General features: G+C 30.5%; 1 protein-coding gene across 2 annotated transcripts; it reads left to right on the top strand.

Moving 5' to 3' along the window:
- Window positions 1–331: 331 nt before the first annotated feature.
- Window positions 332–24,730, top strand: LOC117182207. 2 transcript variants are annotated; one of them, XM_033375270.1, is made up of 8 exons: window positions 332–1,126; window positions 5,575–5,884; window positions 5,978–6,306; window positions 10,196–10,421; window positions 18,588–18,926; window positions 19,028–19,181; window positions 21,117–21,280; window positions 23,786–24,730. In XM_033375270.1, exons 1-8 carry the CDS (start codon window positions 537–539, stop codon window positions 24,083–24,085), a joined length of 2,412 nt encoding a protein of 803 aa, XP_033231161.1. In that variant the 5' UTR covers window positions 332–536; the 3' UTR covers window positions 24,086–24,730. The 2 variants fall into 2 exon arrangements, with proteins under 2 accessions (XP_033231161.1, XP_033231162.1); XM_033375271.1 differs by lacking the exons at window positions 21,117–21,280; window positions 23,786–24,730 and adding an exon at window positions 20,693–20,899.
- Window positions 24,731–25,358: the final 628 nt, after the last annotated feature.

The following is a 25,358-nucleotide window of genomic DNA, read 5'->3' as shown; positions in this document are numbered from 1 at the left end:
GGAGTCGACCCACAAACCAAGAGGGCGCTTTTAGCAGTCGAATTTTGACGTAGTCTCTTATTCCATTACATGAGCAATCTCCCAACTCATCTCTGCTAATATATTAATTATAGCCAACCAAATACCATGCGCCATATTGAATTTCGCCTCTTATCGACAGAGGGTCTAGTACTACGCTCGGTGCTTCCACCTATTATGAGTTTTTTATCCTGAACAGTTTCCACGTCAGTTTCCACGCTCCAGAATAGTCTATGGTGATGACCACGACTCGGAGAGCAATCCTTGATTGTCTAGTATTCTTGGTGTCATGACATGATCCATATTGATGACATTGATGTTGATATTGTTGATAATTGTTGATTGACGTTTCGTGAGTAATGTCGGTATCTACTTAAATTGCAATTGCTACGGTGTGTATGAAGTGAAATTGATTTGAATATTTTTTAGAACTTCATTGTTTTGTGACAATGATTAAATTTGAATCAGTCTTCTATTCATAATTCCAAATTAAAATTGAACGTTATCAATCTGTACAAATGAGTCAATCAAATCAGATAATATTGTGTTCAAGCTTTGTTTGTTTAGTTTTGTGCTTAATAACTCAACAGTGGATTGGCTCATCTTCATTATCGTTCTATTTGCCAATAGTGTGGGCGGTTGTTGTTACAATCTTATCAACATGGATAAGCTGTTTTGTTCTCAAACTGTCTTTGAGAGCTAATTCTCCCATAACATTACCTGTTGTTTCAAGATGGTTACGGAAGAAAATTGAGTTTTACCTCAAATTAAATTTAGGGCCAAATGAAAGGTATTTATCGTGTAACAGCCCGCGTGTAGAAAGCAATAAAGAAGATAAAAGTGATGAATTCAATAAAGCTGCAACGTTCAAGTCCAACAGTTGTAAAGATTCAGAACATTTGGGTAAAATAACAAACGAAATAGATGTTAAGTACATTAAAACATGGTACAAAAGTGTAAGTGACGACGAAAGATTTCCAGAGGAATCAAGAGACTTATTGCTAAAGTTATCAATAAGATTAAATCATTGCATTGAGTCTATTGATAAAGTAAGTTTTGTTGACAAATTAGCCGGAGTATTACTTTTTCACCTGAAAGAATATCGAAGGTACATAAATGAATTTTACTTTTTTATAGCCACTTATTAGTCTAATTATACATTTCATAAAGTTTAGTCAGTTCATAAACTGCTAGCTGGATTTCAACTAATCTGGTAATCCTGGCTTTTAAAAAACGATTTATTTTGTTTTAAATTAAGGGAGAATTTTTAAGAAGCAAGCGTAATAAGGTTCAATTGATATAATTTTAAAAAATGGCAAATACGGTCTCCTAGTTGGATTATTTATTTTATAAAAACTTTTTGTCAAATTTCATAAAAATTTCACGGAATTTTAATGATTTCCGAATATATAAGAAGGTTTTAAGGGATTTCAAAAAATTGCAAGGGACTTTCACGGATTTTAAGGTTTCTAAAAGTATTTTAAGGGTTTTTAAAATACTTCAAATAAATGTAGAAAACTTCCTCGATATTCAAGTAGTTTAAAGGATTTTAAGGAAGTCCAAAGGATTTTCAGAGATTAAAAAAATTTTAATGGATTTCAACGATTTTTCAGGGTTTCCAATGATTTAAAGATACGCCTAAAGCATTTTTAAAAAATAAATTGAATTTGAAGGGATTCTTAGCGATTTCAAATATTTCAAGATTTTTTTAAAGGAATTTCACAGGATTAAAGGATTTCAAAGGCTTATAGGAATTTAAATGTTTTTTTTAGAAAACTTTAATTAAAAGGTTTAGTTTTATTTGGATTTTAGAGAACTTCCATAGATTTTAAGACATTTTTTCAGATTTCATAAAAATATTCTAAATATTTCTTCTAATTTCAAAACATATAATCGATTTTTAAGGAATTAAACATATTTCAAAGGATCTCTGAGGATTTTTACGTTTTTAAATGATGTCTAGAAATTTTAAAGAAGTACGTGATTTCCAAGGATTTCACGAGATTTCTAGTGATTTTTGTGAAATAAATGAAGTTTCAGAGATTTTAAGGTATTTCCAGGAATTTCACAAAGATTTAAGGTTTTTATTAAATGTCCAGGTATTGCAAGAGATTTCAAAGATTTCTACATATTCGAAATTTTTAATGAATAAGTTTGATTTAAATGGTGCGATTTAATATGTTAATGCTTTATACTTTTTTGAATCGATTTTTATGTTTTCCAAAGATTTAAAGAGATATGCAAAAATTCCAGGGATTTCGAAGAATTTGGTAAGGTTTCCAAAGATTTCAATACATTTGTAGACATCTCTGCAAAAAACTGAAATGTCATGGATTTTCAAAAGATATTTTACGATTCCACAGATTTCGAGCTAGTTTACAATATTTAGAGGAATTTCACAAGATTTAAAGGATTTTATTAAATATTGAAGGATTTCAATTGATTAAAAAAATTTTCTAGATAAATTTAATTAATAAGTTTAATCTAATTCATATTCGAGCGATTTCAAATCATTTATACTGTACAAATTAAATTTAATTTCAAAGAATTTCAGAATTTTTTCAATCTTTTTGTATACTGCAAAAAGTGTCTCTTCATAAGATCACATGTTATTCTCAATCATTGATTTTTCCATTTTGAAGCTCTGAAAGGTTCCAAAATTTTAATCAGAGCTTCAGTGCATTTGAATAAAACTGTCATTCAAATATCAAACGATTCTCATTTGTAATTATATTACCGAGGGTACTCCCTTAATGGACTTAAAGATATTTTTAAAGGTATCAAGGGAATTCAAGAAATTCAAAATCCCATGCAAATAATGCTGTTCACAGAGTGGTCCGTCAAATACAATTTTCTTTCCTTTTAATTCACCAAAGAAAACAATATTTTTTGACATTTTTAGTTTTTTAAATAATAGGTCGATTTTTTAGTATAATTTTCAACATAATAACTAAATTTTCAACAAAAAGGTGACTTCTTAACAAACAATATAGTACTTGATATTTCAACAAGAACAAAACATAAATTTTCAACAAAATAGTTGAATTTTTAACAGAATAATTAAAATTTTAAGATACAGAGATAAGTTCTAAAATTATGAAAATATTCACATTCTACGTGAAAAACTGATTTTCTACAAAAAGGATCAATTTAAAAAAAAAGTTTATTTTCAACCAAAGATATGAAGTTTCAATCAAAATGATGAATCCTTAATCAAAACAAATTAATTTTCAACCAAACAGTTGCATTTTTAATAAAAAAAAAGAGGATATTTTAACCAAGAAGATTAGTTTTGAAAAAAAAACGAAATTTCAACTAAAAAAGATCAATGAATTTTAATTCCAATAGGACCAGTGTTTAACAAACCAGTTTCATTTTCTACCAAAAATATGACTATAACCGAATACTTAAATTTACAACAAAAGAATTAAAATTTCAACAAAATAGTTACATTTTCCACATAATAGTTGAATTTTTAACAAATGCTCAAATTTCTTACCCACCAAGATGAATTTTCAACCAAATGAAACGACTAATGTGCTATTCGACACATAGTGTGATAAAGTTCAATGAATTTAATTTAAAGTAATCATCACTACTTAATTCTATGTTTTGATTGTTTAAATTTTATTATTTTGTTAACAATTTAATCACTGTGTTGAGAAATTAATTATTTTGTTTTATATTTTTTGTTGAAAATTTGACTCTTTTCTTAAAAAGTAATCTTTCTCATTTTCGAAAATTGAATTGTTTTATTGAAAATTCCTCTTTTTGGGCGGACAATTGATCTTTTATGGTAGAAAAATGAAACCTTTGTTTTACATGAAAAATCGTTTTATTATTCAAGAAAACTATAAATGTCATATAATATTGTGTTCTTGGCTCAATTGAAAGGATCGGAAATTTTCTCTACTAAAACTCTGAGTGAAAATCATTATTTATACTGAAAAGTGTTATCAAATATTTTGTATACATTTTTGTCAATATATAGCGAAATATGTCTTTATAATATGAAAACCTCAACTGCGAGATCGTAATTGCGACTTTTCAAATTATATTAATTGAATTTAATTTTTTTGCTTCCTAAAAAAAGCCCTAATTTTAACATGGTGGCCGCTGACCCGGGAAATGGCAGTGATTTTATTTTTTGACCGAGAATTTTACAAATGATTAAAAAAAATGTCTAACTGTGATTTCAATCTGTTTTAAATAATTATTCAAATTGTTATTTTTTCAAATATGATATTCAGTTTTGAATGCGTATATCGCAAATCTTCTACTTAAAAAGTTTCCAATTCAGATTTTAATTTTTAAGCGTACATTTTAATTTAGAGAATTTTAAAATGCAGCTTTAAAGACTTAAATAATTAAAAATTAGAATCGTTTGAAATCAAAGATTTTAGATTAAAAACTTTTTTAGTTGATTAAGTGTGAATTTTGAAAGGCTTCAGAAGAATAAAAATCATTTCCTAGGAAAATTGAAAATTATTTGTTACTTTTAAAAGTTAATATTTAAAAAGATTTAGAAAGATTAATAAAATCATCAAAAGTGAATATGGAAGATTTGAAGGAATTTTTTTTATTTGGCAGAATTAAAAAAAAAATGTAGTAAAAATTCGAATCTTTTTAAAGGATGTTTCGAAGTTCTACAAAAATTTCAAAAATAATTTTAAATTTGAAAAAATGTAATATAAGATGCAGATGTTTCAAGATTTTAAATAAAATTTCGAAGCATTAGGATTTTTAAATTATTCAAATGAATAATAATTTATATTTTAATTTAGGAAGTGCTCAGCTTATAAAAAAATGTAATCGTTCCACTTTTAATGTTTCTAATTTAAAATTCCTTTAAGTATAATTTTGAAAATGTTTAAATTCATTGGTTGATTCTTCAATTCAGAGCATTTAAAATAATAAAGTAAATTTATATTTTTGGAACTAAATCTTTGAACTCTACATACTATCAAAGTTTAGAATTGTTCAGTTGAAAAGTATTAGTACTTTCATTTTCAGCTCAATTTATATGACTTTAAATTTCATTCACCTTGGAAAATGATCGCGACCGGGAAAAAATCGGGATATTTTGTCTTCAATTAAAACAGCCACACTTTTTTAAACAAAATTTGTATATTTCTTAAACCTAAGATTAAGTGGTGATTATACATAAAACTGAATTTGCTGGTAGTTCACTGTCTAGACAATAATGCAATATATAATTACACAAAGAGACTATGGCATATAATCATCAAGACGGAGAGAAATTTCAAGAGATTAATTCACGGAAGCGCGTGATTTTAGAGCTACAAATTTTTCGTGATTTAAAGTCTTGAACTCTGTGATCTAAAAGCATAGAATTCAAGACCTAAGAGCAACGGGGCGTGGCCAAATGCCTGAAACTTCGAGACCGATGCTTTAAAAGCAAGGGTTCCGTTACCTTCATACGCCAAAGCATGATAAAATCAAGGTGTAGTACTATGAATTAATCATCCAAAATTTCTCTTCGTGTAGCTAATTGAAATAAAAAATATATATTGTTTGAATGATAACATTTTACAGAGCAGTTCGTCGAGTAGAGAAAGGATATGCAGGTAATGTCGAGGAAGCATACCGTTGCTCTCATCCAGGTTCTCGAAGTCCTTTAGCACTGGAATATACACTTGGTCGACTAGTTACTGTTATTGCGAGAGAATTTTTACAATGGGAACTTGGCAGTTCTTTGCCTTGTAAACTATTATTATCTATTTTGTCCAAAAGACTCTTAATAATGCTTGAGACAATGTGCTCTCCAATCTGGATTTTAAATCATCTTACCCAACTTAATTCCACAACTGAAGGACAGATACAAACAACACTGTCTACTATAGATGTAATAAGCGATAGAAAATTTAAATCAAATTCAATGAATTGTGTAATGATTCACGACTTACGAGAATCTGATTTTTTCTACACTTAATTTCAGAGTGTCACTATCCCTTCAGCGCTTAGTGAAGGTATGATTACAGCAGCAGCAATAGCTCGGCCATTATCGAAACCAGATTGTATACCCTTACTTGAAGTGAAGATAGAAGTCAATAATACAGATTCCGATCCTGAAAAATCCCCATTAAGTTTGGAAATTCCGATTAGCGGTCATCGATGTCTTTGGGGTGACTTGAGTGCTTTAGAAGCTGATTCTGAAATGGATGATGATAGAATATCTCCAGTCTATGAAGAGCCCACCGACTTTGCTTCAACTATTGCTAGACTCAGAAATCTCTTACAACAAAAATCTACTGCTACAACGCCGTTGTATGTTTTCTCAAAAAATTAAAATCAACGCAAAGGGATCGTTCATAAACGTTGTTAGCAATTTTATAGCAATTCATCAATCTTAAAGAATTCTTTTTTTCTCGTTTTTAAGAAATATACCCTTTCTCACATTTTTCTCCGGGTTTCAATTAAATTCGAACTAAATTAATAGAACCCAATAAGAAAAATCAACTGCTTTTGGTTGAAAAGTCTACTATTTTATTTTTGGTTCGGTATTCATCTCGTTTCGTTGAAAGAAGTTTGGTTGAAAATTTTATTATTTTGTTAAAAATTCAACTGTTTTATTAATCCCTGTTTTTGAGAAATAACACTTCAGAATCAGGTGATACTTGCAGGATCAATGTTTTTGGGGTCGCTGAATTCAAATATGAAGTTTGATTTTTAAAATTCAAAATGGCCGATCTAATATGAGGGACGTGAAATATTAAAAATATTTAAATCTGGATAAAATCGGTGGTACATAGAAATGTTCGAACCTTGATCAAACTAATGATACGTAGGTTATTAGGATCGCTTAATCGAAAGCTGATGTTGGATATATGCTGAATGAACGTAATAAAAAAAATGAGTAGAAGTAAGCGCTAGTGTAAAAAGTGAAGTTAAAACATAAATATTGATAATCCGCTAGAATTTAATTTTTTAAAATAATTTTTGTCTGACATATTGGATCCGTTTTTTTTAAATTTGGGAAATCCAACACCTGATTTATTAAGTCAACAAATTAATTCGGTGCTTTTATTTTGATGTCTTGTAATTCTTGGTCAATCTTGAATTTTTCTGTCCTAAGGTAGTTTTAAAGGGCGAACCTCACACTATAAAACACAATATCATAAGTGGCGGCCTTGCGGACTTAACCTCAAAAATCATTAGGGCAGATAATGTCGTCCGACAAGGAGCATTCGAGGCACTGCATGATTTTTCCATTACAAATGAAAAATTATCATTGTTAAACCTCTTAAATCACTTTTATTTTTACGTTTTACCGCACCGTTTACTAAGACTGAGAAAATAATTTCGTTCGCCTCAGTTGCATTTTTTTCAATGGGAATACAAAAAAATGCAATGTCTCAAATGTTCCTTATCGGACCCCATTTTATTGGCTAATTACTTTTTAGGTAAAGTCAGCAGGGCCGCCACCTATTACATTGTGCTTTAAAGCTTAAGATTCGCCCTTTAATTCTATCTTAGAACGGAAAACAATTCCAGTTAGACCAAGAGTTACAAGACATTAATGTAAAGGTACCGAATTAATTTGCAGACCTAAAAAATTCAGCGAGGTCAAAAACATAAGTATCTTAAATATTAACAGGGTGCGAAAATCTTTAATAAATGATGTGTGACATATTGGATCCGCCATTTTAATGTTGTAAGTAAAACACTAGATATCGATTGACCGACCACAAAAACCTAAGTATCACCAATTTGATCAAAGTCTGAACATTTTTAATAATTCATGTCCGCCATATTGAATTTTAAACATTCAACATCAGATTTGAAATCAGCGACAATCAGAACCAAAGTATCAACAATCTTATCAATGCCAAAACATTAAAAATAATTTATGTCCAGCATATTGCATCAACCATTTTGAATTTTGAAAATCCAATATCAGATTTAAATTCAGCGACCCCAAAAAGCGTAATATACTCAAATACAATTTAATCGCATCACGCTAAATAATTTCCATTTGAAATGTCCACATATGTGTCATGATGCAAAAGTGGAACGTCTGTTCTTTGCCCATATATGTGTCATTGACAGTGAAGGGGTTAAAAAGTCATCATTTCGTGGTCAGAAATTCAGTTACTTGCTTAAAAGTTGAACTTTGTTAAAAACTCATTTTTTGAATTGTAGATTCATCTCTTTGATTGAAAAATTAAATTTTACATTTTTAGAAAACTTTGCTTGAAAAGTCATTTTTTTAAAGAACTATTTTTGTTGAATATTTATTTCTTATGTATTGAAAAGGTAACTACTATTTTCTTAAAAATTAGATTTTTTGCTGATAATTAATGTTTTTAACTAACAATTTAACTTTTTCATTTTCGTGTTTTCAACGGATCTCCACATTTTTGAGACTCCCTTAATGCGACAATCAAGTTTTGGCGATGGCGTATATGTCAGACTATATGTATAGTCAGAAAGTCCGCCTGTCCGTAAACACGATAACTCTCGAATAAAATGAACGGAGAAAAATTAAGCTTTGGCACACTTTTTTTAGGTCCCAAAAGAAAATACGAGTTCCTTAATCAGTCATTTTGGATAAAAATTTAAAAAGTTAAAGCATTTTCAAAAATTTTTGGTACTTTTTTAAGATTTAATATTTTTGTGTATGACTCTTTGTAGTACGCAGAAATCGAAATAATTTGTCCTAATGACTGTTTTCGATTTTGAAAAAAGTTATCAGAGTTATAGCAATTATAACATTTAAAAAAACAATCATAACTCGAAATTTTAAGCCAAACAACGCACGATATGAAAAAAATTCGAGAGAAGAAAACCGTTGATTTTTGCAATTCCTACAAGATTATTATATCAACTATTTGGATTTTCTTGCAAAAGCCGAAAATCAAATTTTGATCGCGCAAAAAAATAATGAATAAGCAAACATTCGTTTTTTTTATCAAACTATGCAAGCTAAGAAAAAAATTATGATTCCAAAAAATGATCTACAAATTTGTATATAATCACTTCTTGAAAGAACGCGTACTTTTTGTTTTATTCGTAAAAAATAACATTGAAAATAAGAAAAATTAAATTTTTGGAAAAACGAAAAAAGTTACGAAAAAAAATTATTTAATAAAAATTATGCTCTTAAAACTCGATTACAAATTGTCTATGAATCGCTTTTTTATAGGGCACACAGTTCTTGTTTTAATCTTAAAAATTGCATTAAAAATAAAAATGAAAAGTTTGTGAAAAAGCGACAAAAGTATAAAAACAAACTCATAAACAAAGTTGTTCACCCCCAAAACAATATAAAAATTTGTTATAATTTATCACATTTTTTAATATATTTATTATAGCTTTTGAAAATTTTTACAAAATTTCTTTTAACCATTTTTCCTTAGGGCTCGTAATTTTGTTTTTATTTATGGAAAGTGGTATGCAAAAAATCGAAAATTCTAATTTTGAGCCAATAAAGCTACGCAGAATATGAAGACAAGTTTTTGGAGGTTTTTGAACGTTTCAAATTCCTACAAAAATTTTGTCTAACATTTCTTGACGGGATTTCTGTTTTTTAATTTATTTATCGAAATTAATATGAAAAAATCGAAAAATCCAATATTAAGCCAAAAGACGCGAGATATGTAAATCTAGAAAAAAACCTACACAAGTTTTTGTTTAAACCATTGATATTTTTCTGAAAAGGCTTCTTTTTAATTTTAATTAATTTATTGTTGTTAAAAATTCATTTTTTATCTGAAAATTGCATTATTCCATTTTTGGTTAGAAACTTATCCTTTATAAGTTTAAAATTTAAATATTTGGTAGAAAATTAATCTTGTTAGTTGAAAATTCATTATATATTTCGACTTGAAATCTTAGGAACTTAAAGTGTTTCATATTGCATTCAATATGGTATTTACATTACTTTTATTTGAAAGAATTTATTCCTCCATTATTATTACACTATTTTCGTAAAAAAATCACCCTGTCTCCTATATCTTGATAACATTTTTATGGGGGGTCAAAAATAGCGTGAAATTGGTAACGTAGTTTACGAACGACTCCAAAAGGAAAATTGTCTTCATTTTTAAATTGATGATTTATATTTTACATAAATCAATGCACTGATCATTTATACATTTTTCATATTTTTCATCTCTGCAATTTAATTTCTTACTTATGACTCCACCTATTTTAGACATCCTGAAGAAAAATCTTATGTAATTTGTGAGGAAAGCCAATTTACAAATTTAGCTATTCCGTTGACAGAATTTTACACAGCACCTGATGGATCTCAGCAACTGCTTTATTGCATTCAGTTTGACGATGTAGAACAGCATGGAGTAGATACGTTTGAAACTACTACTGCTACAGTTCGACGTCAGTATTCTGATTTCGCACAGTTGCACGCTAGTTTGGAAGAGGTAAACATTTTACTTTTTCTCTGCTGAACCGTTTTTTAGGTATATGTATATAATAATTCATAACTGTGCCATTTTTCATTTCATTTTTTATTTTTTGTTTGTTTGGCAGTAGAAAAACACAGCTTTTGAAATCATAGATTGTTTATTTTATCACTGTGAAAAATCATGAAGTTACAATAGGAAATATTCCAAAGTTTCTCATTTATTTCCGGTTGAAGATTCATTTAATTGTTTTAATTTAAAATCTAACTATTGCTAACTATTTAAAATTTATTATTTTGTTTGAAGGTTTATCTCTTTGGTTAAAAATTGATCTATATTCTTGACAAGCAGTTTTTTAAATTTTAAATTAACTTTTTACCTGAAAATTTAATTTTTCCATTTTTAGTTGAATGTTGCTGTTTTGTAGTTAAAAATTCGCCTTTATTGGCACAAAACTAATATTTTGAAAATTTGTTGAAAAATTTTTGAAAAATTTTGAAAATTCATGTCTTCGTGTTTTATATTCAACTTTTTCAGACAATTCGTCTTTTGGCTTGCAATTTCTACAATTTTGGTTACATTTTTTAACTTTGTTGACTGTGAAATATTAATTTCTTGAAAATTCGTTTTTTTATGTTAGAAAATTTTACTCCTGGGTTGAAATTCATATTTTTAATCAAAAATTCTGGTTTTTGCTTTAAAATTACATTATTTGGTTAAAAATACATCTTATTGGTAGCAAATTAATATTCACGGGTTGAAAGTGTAACTGTTTTGTAAAAAAATTATTTTCGTGGGTGGAAACTCACCTGTTTGGTTGAAAACTCCTCTTTTGTTGAACATTTTTGGTCGCTGAAAATTGATATTTATTTTGTTAAAAATTCAACTATTTCTTTGAAAATTCATGTATTTTGTTGAAAATTCGTCATTATTATAAAAAATTGATCTTTTGGTCGAAAATTCGTCGTTTTGTTTGAAAATTCTTCTGTGTAGGTTGAAAATTCAATTATTATGATTGAAACTCTACTATTTTGATCAAAATTTAAGTACTTCGTGAAAAATTCAACTCTGGTTGAAAATCTAACGATTTTGGTTGAATTTTTTTTTTTTGTTGAAATATCAACTATTTAATTTTGTTGTTGAGAATTCATCTTTTCATTGAAAATTTGAAATTTGTTTAAAAATTAATTTTTTATGTAGAAAATTCTAGCATTTAGTTGAAAATTCAACTATTTGATTGAAAATTAAACATTTTTGTTCAAAATTTGTTTATATTGACAGAACATTTGTCCTTTTGGAAGCAAAATTCACGTTTTTTTGTTAACATTTAAAATGTCTTCTACCAAATTAAATTAGCTTAAAATTTGATATCTCAGTTAAATTTCAACCAGTTCCCAATTTAAAAAGCTCATTATACACGGAATCGAACTCACATTTATTATCTCAACAGATTATATAATTATATCATAATGATGTAGAATAAGTAAAAAATCAATATTGGTTTAGACACTGCATAACTTTAAATAATTCAAACAAAAAGTCTATAATTTTCAGAATGTTTAGAATAATTAAAATTGAAAGGTTCAAAATATTTCTCGCTGTATTTAAAATTCAGTTATTTGGAATTGTGAAAATGACAGTGATTTTTTATTTTAATCACATTTTTTTAGTAAAAAAATCAATACAGTCGTTTTAAATGTGACTTGATACGAAATGGTATGATACCCAATAATATATTTATCGTCTCTAAAATTTCTATAATTTTAAGTTACAGTTTTGAATGTGCAATTCTAAAACAGTTTAATCTTTGAGACCTTGAAACTAAAATTTATCTTAAATTAATTTTTAGATTAATTTTTGAATGTTTCGATTTTTAAATTTCACAATATTGTAGTTTCAAAATTTCATATTAAAATCCTTGGTAATCAGATTTATAAATTAATAATTTTATATGTAATTCTAAAGAAATTTCGAATTGAAAAGTTAAAAATGGTAGAATTTCAAAAATGAAATCCTATATGATCGCAATATTGTTTTGTATTCTTTATTTTAATTTTTAATTTTCAATGCAAGATCTTAAAATATTTTATTCGAAAATGTCTATAATGAATAACAATTCTAAAGGCATATTTTAAATTAAATAATTAAAAATCGAGTTAAAAGAAAATTATACCATCTTGAAATTGATACATCAGTAAATCGATAAAATAAAATGGTTGAATTTTAGAAAGTATAATGAACATTTCTTTTAATTATTATTAATGTTCAAGCGATTTAAATTTTCGTCAAATAATTTAAATTATTTCATTTTTAACGTTTTTCATTGATAATTAACAGTTATTTTGAAAGTTTTTCTTAGAATAATTTAAATAATTTTTCCATTTTAGAAAAATGTGTCTAATCAGCTTTAATGTTAAATTCTAATTTTATTATGAAATAACAATTAAAATTCTAAAATTTCAGAAACTTTGACTTTTAAAGATTCAATTCTTCTTTATTCATAATGTGTCCCCTAAGGGTTTACATGACTTCCATTCCTTACAATCTTTCCGTTTAAACCTACATTTTTTACAATCTTATCATTTCTATATATACAATTATTTACAACTATTTACATAAAGTCTTATATCTAGTTCCTTATCTCTATTTCCTGCGATAGCGCAATTTAGGACTTATTAGCAAACGAGTAAGCGAGCGAACGAAAGCGAGAGTGCAAGCGAGAGAGACAGAGAGCATGAGAACGCAAACGCATCTTAGTCGGCTTAAATTTTACCTTACCATTGCTTACAATTTTTACGCTTCTAATCTAAGCGACTTCCGTTTCCTTTTTCTTTCAATTTTTTATACTTCCATTTACCTTTTTTGACGTGCATTCTTTCATTCTCTCTCATTCGCTCCCCTAGCACCCTCCAACTCCTTCATCCATTCTTCTCCTAATCTATCTTCCCCTAGAATCTTAACCACATTTTCTTTCCAGCTTCCTTTATCTTCCATTCCTCTCCTACACCCTTCCCATATATGCTCCCATGTTTCCTCCTCCCATTCACATATTCTACACTTTCTGTTCTCTTCTTTTTCCCAGTACATCCCCTCCTTTACCTCGTTTCCCAGTCTCAATCTTGCTATTCTAGTCCATCTTCTCTCCCCCCATCCCTTTTCTAAATACTTTGGCACCCCTTCCTTTTTTATCATCTTATACCATTTATTGCATTTTGATTCCTCAATCGCTCCACATCTTTCTATTAATTGTCTTTCCCTCTCCCTTTTTTCCAACTCTTCATAGTTTACTCCAGTCCCGTTTTCTATTTCTCTATCATTAAAGAACTCCCTCCTTTCCTCTTCCCAGCTCGTTAATTCGATCGCCCTCCCTCTCCTCTCTTCTACCTCCATCAAACACTTTCTCGCCAACTCCCCTCCCTTTCCCTCCCTCTACTTCGTCTCAAATTGCAATGCCCTCTTTCCCGCTCTAATACTTAACTTATCCCTTTGCTTTTCTTGTCTCACCATATATTCTGGCGTCCTCCAGTCTGCCCCTAGTGTCCACCTTATATACCTTTCTTGTAAACCCTCAATATCTTTCCTTTCTTTCCATCCCCATATCTCTGCTCTATAACCCAATACCGGCCATACCAGCGTATCAAATAAGCACATTCTCCTTCTCCAATTTTTTTTGAACCTTCTTTTTCCTATTCCCCATATCTTTTTTATTACCCCTGCTGCTTTTTTTATCCTTTCTCTTATATGAGTTGTATGATCTCCATTCGTTTGCAAGATATATCAAATATTTATACTCTTTGACTTCTTCTAACTTTATTCCTTTCCATCTCCCTGTCCATTCTTTCTTCCTCCCCCTTCCTTTTCTAAACCTCATTATCTTTGTCTTTTCTACATTTACATTCAGCTTTTTCCCATCTAAGTATTTCTACAATCCTGTAATTAATCCCGCCATCCCTTCTCCATCCTCCGCCATCAACGCTATGTCATCTGCGTATGCCAGTTTATATATCTTTTCCTTCCCTATCCTAACTCCTCGGTTTAATGAGTCAAACGCCGTCTTTAAGTCCGCGAACATTGCTATCATTGCCCCCTTTTCCCTTTTAATTCTCTTATTTACTAGATAGTTCAGAACATATATGTTGTCCATTACCCCCATTCCTTTTTTAAACCCTATCTGATTCGGTGAATCGATCTTTTTTTCTTCAACTTCTATCTTCAATCTCTCCGACAAAATAATTACATATACTTTATACAGTGTTGGCATCAACGTCACTCCCCTATAATCTTTAACCTCCTCTCCCTTGCCTTTCTTTACTATTGGTATAACTACTCCTTCTTTCCATAACTCTGGCCACCCCTCTCCTCTCCATACTCTATTACACATTATCCATGCCCATTCCTCTAGTTCCTCCCCTCCATATTTCCATACTTTATTTGGAATCTCATCTATACCAGGTGCCTTTCCATCCTTCATTATTCCTAAAACTTTAACTATTTCTTCCCTTGAAATTTCCTCTTCCTTATCTCTTTCTCTACCATATTTTTCTCCCTTTACAACTTTTCTCTCTACTCCTCCTACCAAATCCAAAAAATATTTCTTCCATTCTATCATTTCAATATCTCGGTTTACTCTTTTTCTTTCTCTATTTACTACCTTCCATACCTCTTCTTCAGTCCTAGCCTTCTCTGCCTCTTCTTTAAACCTTTTATTCTCTTCCTCTTTCTTATGATAACACAACTCAGCATACTCTTTCTTTTTTTCCCTATATTCTTCCCCATTACTTTTTTCTTTTCTCCACTTTCTTAATTCCTTTCTGACCTCCTTTTTTTCTCTTTGCAGGCCTCATCCCACTCACTTCTATTCCCCCCTTTACTAACTTCATTTTGGTTTGTGCACTCTAATCCTATTTTTATTTCTCCTAACATTGTTCCCATCTCCTCGTCCACATTTCCCTCTCCCATTTTGATATTTCTTATTTTTTCTCTAAACTGTTCTTTTCCTTCCCTTGATCAATCCCCTTTTCCTACACTTTTTACATTTGCTCCCCTTTTACTCATATTGCTATTGCTTTTTTGTCCTTCTAATGTCACTATTAAGGAAAAGTGATCCGAATCAATATATTCTCCTACCTCTAGTTTCTTAACCTTCTCTCTTACCTCATCATCCACTATCACATAATCAATTACCGTTTCCCCTGTGACTTCCTGAGCGTGTATATTCTCCCTTTTCATCCCCTTCTATATTCCCGTTTAAGATATACCATCCCAACTCCTCCAATCTCTTCAAAAACTTTTTTCCCTCCCCATTTAGTACCTTATCTTTGGTTTTTCTTCCTCTCTCTTCTCCCCATTCCCTTCCCCCTCTGTCTCCTGTTCTCGCATTGAAATCCCTACCTATTATCATCCTAATCTCTTCTTTATTTTCTTCAATCATTTCTTTAACCTCCTCTGCTTTTTCCTGCATATCACCGTTCACATAAATCCCCACTGCCTGCCACTTCTCTCCTCCCATCATAGTCTCTTCTACTATTACTCCTTCTTTTTGTTCATTCCTGTCTTTCTTATCATTCCCTGTTATACATTCATTCCTTACTCCCGTCACCATTCCTCCCATTGCTCTGCCCTTTTTATTCATCCTCTTTGCATTTTGCTCTTTCCATTTGTAACCTCTTGGTAACCTTCCCCTTACTCTTTCCCATCCCTTTTCATCTAGCCACGTCTCCATCATTATGACTACATCCCATTGTGTCAAATTTCTCATAAACTCCTTATCCTTTCTCTCCAATCCTGCTATATTCCAGTAACAAATCTCCCATTCTTCCCTACTTTCGTTTCTCATCTTTTTTTACTTTTTACTATTTCTTATTTTTCTATCTCCCGTTCCTTCCTCTTCTAGCTTCCCTGCACCTCATTTCTTACTATCTGTTCCCTTTCATCATCCGACTCCCACCATACTCCATCTATCTGAATTCTCCCATACTTAACCCATGTTCTCTTTCCCTTTTTTCTTTCCTCTTCCGTTATTTTCCTTAATTTATACTGCATCTTCCTTTCTACCCATGTCAAATCATCCTCTATTCTCTCTGGACTACCATATAATAACCTCTACTTTGTCATCACCTCCCTCTTATGTTCCCATTTCTGTAGTTTCACCAGTACCATTATCTCCCCTCTTCTCATTTCCCTTCCTACATTTCGCATTTCCTCTATCTCTACCTTAGAATCAATCCTTTTTAGTACTTCGTCCACCCCTTTCTTCAGCTCCTTCCCCTCTAATCTTACACCCTTTATCACTATGTTTAATTTTCTTTCTTCCCTCTCTTTCCTTTCTATTTTTTGTTCTATTTTTCTCAGCCTTTCCATCTCCATATTCCCACTCTCGCCCTCACCGCAATCCCCATTCGAGCTTTCAAGTTTCTTCATCCTACCTCTTATCTCCTCTACCTTTGTATTATTAACTACTTCCTGCTTCTCTAGTTTTTGCTCCAATGACTCCATCCTCTTTTCTAACTTTTCCCTGATTTCTTCGCATTTCTTTCTTTCTTTCTTAACTTCAGCCATTTCCCGCCTAATTTCCTTCTTTAATTCCTCTCCCCTTTTCTCCTGCTTTTCTTTATAAATCCCCATTACCTCTATCATCACTTCTCGAATTTCCTTTAGTCTTTCTTCTTTCATCGACACTTCATTTTCATCTCCGCTACCGTCAGCACCCTTACTGTTATCGCTTTTCCCTACCAAACTCTGCTTTTCCGGCGGCGATCTAAACATTTTCTGGCATTTTACACTCGCCCCGATATCTTTCGCCTCTTCACTGCTTTCCCTCTCCCCTCTCTTCCTTTTGACAAATTCTTCTATTGACCCTACGCTTTTTGTTTTTCATCTTTCCTTTTTTATAGTTTTTTTATACTTCCCCCTTGCCTTCCTTTCCTTTATCTCTTCTTTCGGCGTACTGAACACTTCCTGCTCTAACTCTGTTTCTTCCGCGGAGATACTCGCTCCGCTAGTCATTAATCAAATTCAAACTTTCCCGCCCTCTATACTTCCCTTTATACTTCCCGTTGCTGTCTGGTACCTGTCTTGCCTTTCTTTGTCGCTACCCAACCCTGCTACTACCAATCCGTCAACACAGTCTTCCCACCCTGTCACAAATCTCCAAACAAACTTCCACACAAATCTGTCTCAATCCTCCAAAATATCTACTTCCCCTTTGCAATCTCACAATCCCTCAATTAGATCTCTCACCTATACCACCCTTCTACACACTTCCACAATCCACTCACCTCAAATTTCATCACAATATCAGAAAAACTCAGTATCAACAATTCCCACTACTTTACACTTTCATGCCGGAAACGGAAGTCTAAAGATTCAATTTAGTTTCCAATATTATATTGTTAAATTTTAATTGCTTTGAATTTAAAATTATTCAAATTCAAACGTTTTCAATCTTTAATTATTTAATTTGATCGCTTTGAATTGTAAAGAATACAGTTTAAATTCCTCTGAGTTTTAAATGTCCAATTCCAGTTCAAATTATAATTGTTTAATTTTTAGCGCTTCGACTTAGAAATGATAGAATTTAATTCCTTATTCTAATTAAATTGTCCAAAATCGTTCGAATATTTTTTTAAATTTTAGAGGCTTTCAATTCGAAATTATTAATTATTAATTATTGTTACAAAAATATTTAAAAGCTTATATTAGAAAATAGGTTTAATGATGGATTAAAATTTTTTTTATATTTTCATGTTAGTAAATAGAAATCCAGAGACATTAACGCGCGATTTGCACGCGTGCATTTACTGCTAGTCTGCAATAAAACGCATATCTTTATTTTCCTTCATTAGACACAAAAATGTCCTTATCCCACTTATTTTATGATTCAAAGTCAATCGATTTCTTGCAAAAAGGTTTGCTAATATCGACTTCCGCAATTGATAATATATGTGAAAAAACTGTGGATTTCGCAAAGAGAATTAGTTTTTTTCTAAGCCGGGATAAAGCACGAATATTTACCGAAAGAAAGCCAGGAGATAAACATTAAAAAAGTAGTGGCCACCCTGAATAGATTTTTAAAGTAATTCAGTCATAAAGATTAAGATTTTCAGTCTCCCATAGTCTTACTTGTTGGTTTCGTTAATTAATTTTTTTCTTCTTCCGAAATTTGGTATAATTCTTTTTGCATAGATTCCATCTTTGTCGGCAATTATGGCAGACATAATACTTCCCGAAGGAGGTCGAGTTGAACTGGAAAATTACTTGAAAGCATTGTGTGCGAGTCTTAGAAATGAATATTCGGGACAACTACGTCGTTTTCTGCGACCTAGCAGTGGCGCTGGTAAGAAAGCGGATGTGGTAGCCCCTCGATTTGATCGATTTTTGGCAAAAACTGTGAGCGGCGTGTTCAACACATTAAAAACTGTGGTGCCGGGTTTTGAAATGGATCAGGAAGAAGAAAATGTACCGTTACCGACTTTAATGCCGTTGGCAGACATTCCATGGAGATTTGTACAAGACATTAATCAAGTATGTATACGGGAAATCTGTAGTTTGATATAAATGCCTTACCGTGATTTCATTGGTTTGTTTTTCCTGATTTTTATTAATTAAGGCATTCTTCTTGGCAGAAGAATTTGGCATTTGACTTAGGCCAATTCGTTGCTGATAGGACAGATTATTGTTCTGTTGATACAGCATACGAGGCTGTTGAATCTGTTGAAGGAAGTGGAGATTCGGATCTTTTAGCCCATTGGTGGGAAATAATTAATGCAACTTGTGATGGTAATGCCATTTTAGTAATTTTGTAAAAGAGACGAGAACCGTATTGAATTTTAATTTGTTATATTTTTCGTATATCTCAGGCCTCGAAATCACCACACTATTAAAACTATTTGACTTTTTTTTAGAGACTATACCATTTTGCTATTATTTCGAAAAAAATGATGCTGTTTTCTCACAATTGACCGCTAATGCTACCATCTCTTTCATTTTTCTTGAAAAATATTGTTGAACTTTCTTCGCTAATTGGCTAAATTAATATTTTCGCTATATCAAAGAATCAAAACACACCGGAAAATTGTGTGAATGGCTTGATTAGGGGCCATTCTACAAAATTGTGAAATTTTCAAGTCTAAAAGATGATTTTTCCACAAAATGGTTTAATTTTTAACCCGACAATGTGAGTTTTCAAGAAAAAAGTTAATTTTCAACCAATCGTTTGAATTGTCAATAAAATGGTTTAATTGTCAGTTGCAAAGATTAATTTTTACGAAAAAAATCCCTAATTTTAAGCTAAAATTATGTATCTTCAAACGAAAAAATGAACTTTTAGGAAAGTACTTAAACTTTCTACCAAGAAGATGAATTTTAAAGCTAAAAAGATGAATTTTCAACAAAACACAAACATTTTCTACCAAATTGAATTTCCTAGTCGAAATTACGAATTTTCTACAAAAAAGTTGATTTTTCATTACAAACATTTCATGTTCGATCGAAAAAGATTAATTTTTAAGCACATTAATCAAGGAAGAAAAAAAAGTCATTCAAATTGTTGAATTTTCAAGCAAAAAAAAAATCATAAATTTTTAACAAAACCATTGAAATTCCGACAAAGATGCATGACTTATTAACGATATTATTTAATTTTCAGCAAAATAATTCTATTTTGAACCAAATAATAAAAAATGTAACCAAAAAGGATAAATGCATAAATGAAAATCCAATAGTAGACTATTAATTAATAGGAGTTTTGATCATTTATAGACGAAATAATAACATTTTAAATAAAAATAGGTTTATTTTTATTGCTTTTAAAATACAATAAACTCCGGAGATAGAGCCCTCGGTTTGAGTTCTTCTGAGAATTGGCGTCTCGCCGCGGGGATGGGTGAGAGGAGCTGCGGGGGGATTTGCGGTGCTCACTCAGGCTTGAAAAAACAGAAGAAAGACAAAATAGTTGCGAGTCCCCTGATATAGTTCCGCCGTCAGTTCCAGAACCGGTACTAACTCCGGGATTCACTGTATTAGGTTGGAAAACTGAAAATGTTTTGAAATGAAAATAAAGATTTTTCCCATTGCACACTTTTTGATTTCAGATTTATACACTTTTAAATTTGTACTAATTATTTTTGTGTTTTTATAGATTTAAAATCCCCCTTCCACAGGAGATCCTCAGACATTAAACCCTTTAGCCCTTTACATCCATTCCTAAATTCCTAATTAACCCGACTTTTATAATGAAGCCTTAAAGCAATGCCTGATGTATTTAATCCTGATTTTTTTCAATTTCTAAGAATCCCCTAACGTCTGCAGCAGGATTTTGATTAGAAACGCTCGAATTCGCCTGAAAACTTTGCCATAGACGTGGAAAGATGCAGAAAACCAAAAAACTCCTGCTCGACAGTAGTTAGATAGACACAGTGAAAAAACTTGACCAAGCGAGAAGTATGAATGGTCACCCATCCGGACGCTAACCGCGCCCTCCGTGCTTAACATTTGAGTTCACAACGAGTAGAGAATCACCACCTAGTTATTGCTGTCGGGTTGATTTGATGACATTATTTTGATACTGTTTACACTAATTTTGAGATCTGAAGTGAGTCCGAGGCCTGATATCTGATTATTGAAAAAATGACGCCTAACTTTTTTACCCGTGCTATCCAAAATTTGACTTAATATGCAAGTTTACCAATATTAATTGCAATCAATTATTTTCAGAGGAGTTAGATGAATTAGATTCCAGTCTCTCCTTAACGTGTGCTGGCATTGATTTGACATGCGAGATTCTCGCTGGCGTAAAAAGTAATAATGCATTTCAGCAAGAGTCAGTGATCAGATGGTTCAAGTTGCTATTGGGAAACATTACAGAACCTTTAATGCAGGTAAATATACCTATATTTGACTATATGCTATATAATTTATTTTTTAGTACATCAAGGGCAGATCCAGAGAGTAACGATTGTGCTTAATTTTTTCTTGCCAAATTTGATCCCTCTAATTATCAGATATTTGTCGTTCATAAGTTTTTTACCCCCTCTCCCTGATCTAACGATATTTTTGCCGACTAAATTTGTTTTCTGAGTTTATTTAACGGCCATTTAAAAATAACTTAAGACTCTGAAATCTTACCGTTTTTTATGATTTAATAAAGTAGTTCGACTTTCAAACACGTAGTTGCGAATTTTCAAGCAAAAAGGATTAATTAAAAAAAATGCTTGACAGTTCGATAAAAAAAGATTTTTCAGCCGGTAAAGAAAAAAATTTAATCCAAAATGTAAAATTTTCAAGTAAAAAAATATGAATTTTTAACTAAGAAGATTATTTTTCTACGATAAAAGACGAATTATCAATAAAAAACATAAATTTTTAAACAAGAAAAGAAATTTTCAAGCTAAAAAGATAAGCTTTCTACAAAAAGTTGACTATTCAATAAAATAATTACATTTTGAGTCAAAAAAGGAAAATATTGTGTTTACTAAAGAATACGAATTTTTAATAAAATACAGTTGAACTTGACTTTGTGACCCCTGGATTATGGTCTTCCAACAATTGGCGCCGCGCCGTCGGTATGTGTAACAGGAACTGCGGGAGAATGGGCGTTGCTCACTCAGGCGTGACAAAATAGCAGAGAGAAAAAGCAATTCGGAGTACAAATATTTCCAACCAACCAGTTGAATTTACAACCAATAAGATTGGTTTTCTACCAGAATAGACGAATTTTCAACAAATTACATAAATTTTCAACCGACTAGTTGAATCTTTAAACTAAAAAGATCAATTTTTAACCAAAAATGAAATAGTTACATTTTTATTTTGAAAAATTAATTTTCAATCAAAAAAGGGAATCTTCTACAAAAAAATCTTCAAAATCTTCAACCAAGTAGTTAAATTTTCAATTAAAAACATTCATTTTTACCTCAAAAAATAGAATTTTTAACAAATTAGTTCAATCTTCAACCAAAGAGATGAATTTTCTAATATAATTATGAGTCTTCAACAAAAGCAATGAATTTAAACAAATTAGTTTAGCTTTAAACTGAGGTATTGAATCTGCAATCAAAAAAGATAAATTCTCAGTCAAAAATATAATAGTTGACATTCTTAAAAATATTCTAATTTTAATTAAAAAACATTCGTATTCGACAAAAGGACGGATTTTTAACAGAATGGTTAAATCCCCAAGCAAAACATATCAATTTCTAACCCAGCAGTTGTATTTTTAAGCAAAAAAAAAGTTATCTTTAATCAAAAAAGATGAATTTTTAACAAAATGTATAATTCTTTATTCAAATAGTTGAATTTTCGAACAAGAAGACTAGTTTTCTAAGAAAAGATCAGTTTTTAACGAAAAATGATATAGATATTTTTTTTTAAAACAAAGACGAATTTTCAATAAAAAAAAAAAATGAATTTTCGACCAAATTGTTGAATTTTCAAGACAAAAAGGACAATTTTGTATACAAAAAAGTTGAATCTTTAACTCAAAAACATGAAATTTCAACGATAAAGTTAATTTTCAATCAACAAAAAAAGTAATTTTTGATAAAAAATGAATCTTCTACAAAGCAGTTGATTTTTGTACCATATAGTTGAATTTTCGACCAAATTGTGAACTTTTCAAGACAACAAAATTTAAGAAATTAATTTTCACCTCAAAAAAGGGAATTTTTAACAAATTAGTGCAGTCCTCAACCAGCGAGATGAATTTACTACTACGATTAGGAATCGTCAAATAACAAAAAAATGAATTTTCAAGAAAGTTCAAAGGTCGACTTTGGAGTTCAATTTTAAACCTGAAAACATACATTTCTAATAAAAAAATTGAATAATAGTTGATAATTAAACAAAAAAAATATTTTGATTTAAAATGAAAAAAAAAAGAATTAAATTCAACAAATAAAGACGAATTTTCAGCAAAATGGATGAATCCCAAATAAAAAAGATAAATTTTGAATCCAACATTTGCATTTTTAACTTAAAAAATTGACTTTTAACCAATAAAGATGAATTTTCAACTAAAATGATGAATTTTCAATCTTAAAAAGATGGATTAAGAAAAATGGTACCCCGCGTAAGAGAGCATAGAAAATTCGTTACACCATATATACACGTGCTTTCAGATTTTGTATTACTGTCAGCACTTTTATTGTAAAAAAAATAAATAAATTTGATTTAATCGTCTCATTATATTCAAATTAAAAAGTTCTTTCAAATAATTTGGAGAGCCCCCCCCCCCCCCCCCCCCCCCCCCCCCCACCTTCACATACATTCCTTGAAGAAAATTCATAATCACCCCCTCCGAAAAATTTTCTGTATCCGCCTTTTACGTACATTGTAAGGCTTGGATGCAATTTATATTAACTAATGAATACAACTAATATATTTAGGATATTGTCTTTTGGACCTACGATCGCTGCGAAATTTTTCCAATAAAACCCAGCGCACCAGCAAATGATTGCGAAGATTCCATTGACATTCTGCAAACAAGATTGTTCTCATTGTTGGAAAACAAAATCCCACAGTGTGTTAAATTAATTTTCGGAGAGAATGATACAAAAGAAATGTTGAAATTTATCATAAGCTCACTTGAAGTGAAAAAAATCAATAAGGATTTGCATTTGCAAATGTTTGATGTAATTGCATCGCAGATGTTAGCATCTTGTCGATTGAACCCGCAAAAGTTATAAGCTCCTAAAGCATGAATACAATTTACATTTCATCTTTCAGTGTATCATTATTCTTTGACTGTAAAAGCTTTCTGTGATTGAGTCTCTTTATATGTCGCATAACTTCCTCTTTAACCTTTAAGTATGAAAATGGTTTAATTTTTTCACTAACACGGACCTGATGTCTCACAGACCGCTGTATATATTTATTTATTGAATTTGTAAATATTTTTTTTCAAGGAATCTGTATTGTTACTAGAGAAGATAACACCGATCAGTGAAGATATCTTTTTCACTCACTGTGAAAATAGAAATTAACACTATCGATCCATGTTAACTCTCTGAATAACAGAAATTCTTAAAATCTTTTCAGACAAAATGGAGATATGAATTAAATTTTTGTTTACAAAAATTTTTGTTCTGAAAAAAGATCTTCCATATCGTCCCGATAGAAGGCGAATAACAGAACTTCCGATTGCCGATCGGGTGCTTTTCCCAATAAGCTACTAGAGAGATCGAAAGAAGAATCCTTTTTTAGAAACACACGCTGTATTATGCAATCTGTTACCTATCAATAAGAAAAATATAAATTAAAGTTAACATTTTCAATGCTCCAAATTCAAGAATCAATCAATAAACTTTACAATTTTCAAAATTTTAATTTGTTATAAATTTCCAGCTGGAAACAAAATCATTTTCATCTCAAATAGTTAAAACATCCTTGAAAAGCTTTAACATTTTATTTCCAAATCTTGAGCAATCTAGAAGTTGTTTTAATGTATCTCGAATTTAAAATTATTTTTGAAGTTTTTTTCAGAACTTCGAAATATTTTAATAAGTATTAAATGGTAAAATAGACATGTTTTTTTATCAAAAATGTTACACTTCAAACGCGTCTAATTTTTAATTGTTCAAGTCTTCAAGTCGGCATTTTGAAATTATTTAAATAAAAAATGTCAGCTTAAAAATAAAAATTGTATATGTCTCTTCGAAAGATAAACGCTTCCTTTCGTTTTCCTTCTACATTTTCGTAATGCCTCGTTACACCTGGTTACGTAACGCATAACCTAAACACTGAGTGACTGTGAGTGACTGAAAGCGTACTGAAGCGACTGTCCTGCGACATTTTTGCAACTGACTGAAGTAACTGAAGCAGATGACACGATTAAGCGCCGAGGACACTCCCCGCTTTTTTCATACACATCTGCATTGTTGTGGGAACTTTTCTTGCGAGATTGCAATGTATCAACACTATCGATCTAAGTTAACTCTTTAAATAATAAAATTCTTAACC

This window comes from Belonocnema kinseyi, chromosome 10, assembly GCF_010883055.1.
Source record: "Belonocnema kinseyi isolate 2016_QV_RU_SX_M_011 chromosome 10, B_treatae_v1, whole genome shotgun sequence".
NCBI lineage: Eukaryota > Metazoa > Arthropoda > Insecta > Hymenoptera > Cynipidae > Belonocnema > Belonocnema kinseyi.
The sequence above is the reverse complement of the archived record's forward strand: the minus strand, read 5'-3'. Positions and strand labels throughout refer to the sequence as shown.

What these genes read in the sequence shown, in the direction of transcription:
- LOC117182207 (XM_033375270.1), top strand. Translation starts at nt 537, where the DNA reads ATGAGTCAATCAAATCAGATAATATTGTGTTCAAGCTTTGTTTGTTTA. An exon ending in TCTACTGCTACAACGCCGTT is followed by an intron (nt 6,307 to 10,195) that starts GTATGTTTTCTC and finishes CACCTATTTTAG; the next exon opens with ACATCCTGAAGAAAAATCTT. An exon ending in TTACAGAACCTTTAATGCAG is followed by an intron (nt 21,281 to 23,785) that starts GTAAATATACCT and finishes TAATATATTTAG; the next exon opens with GATATTGTCTTTTGGACCTA.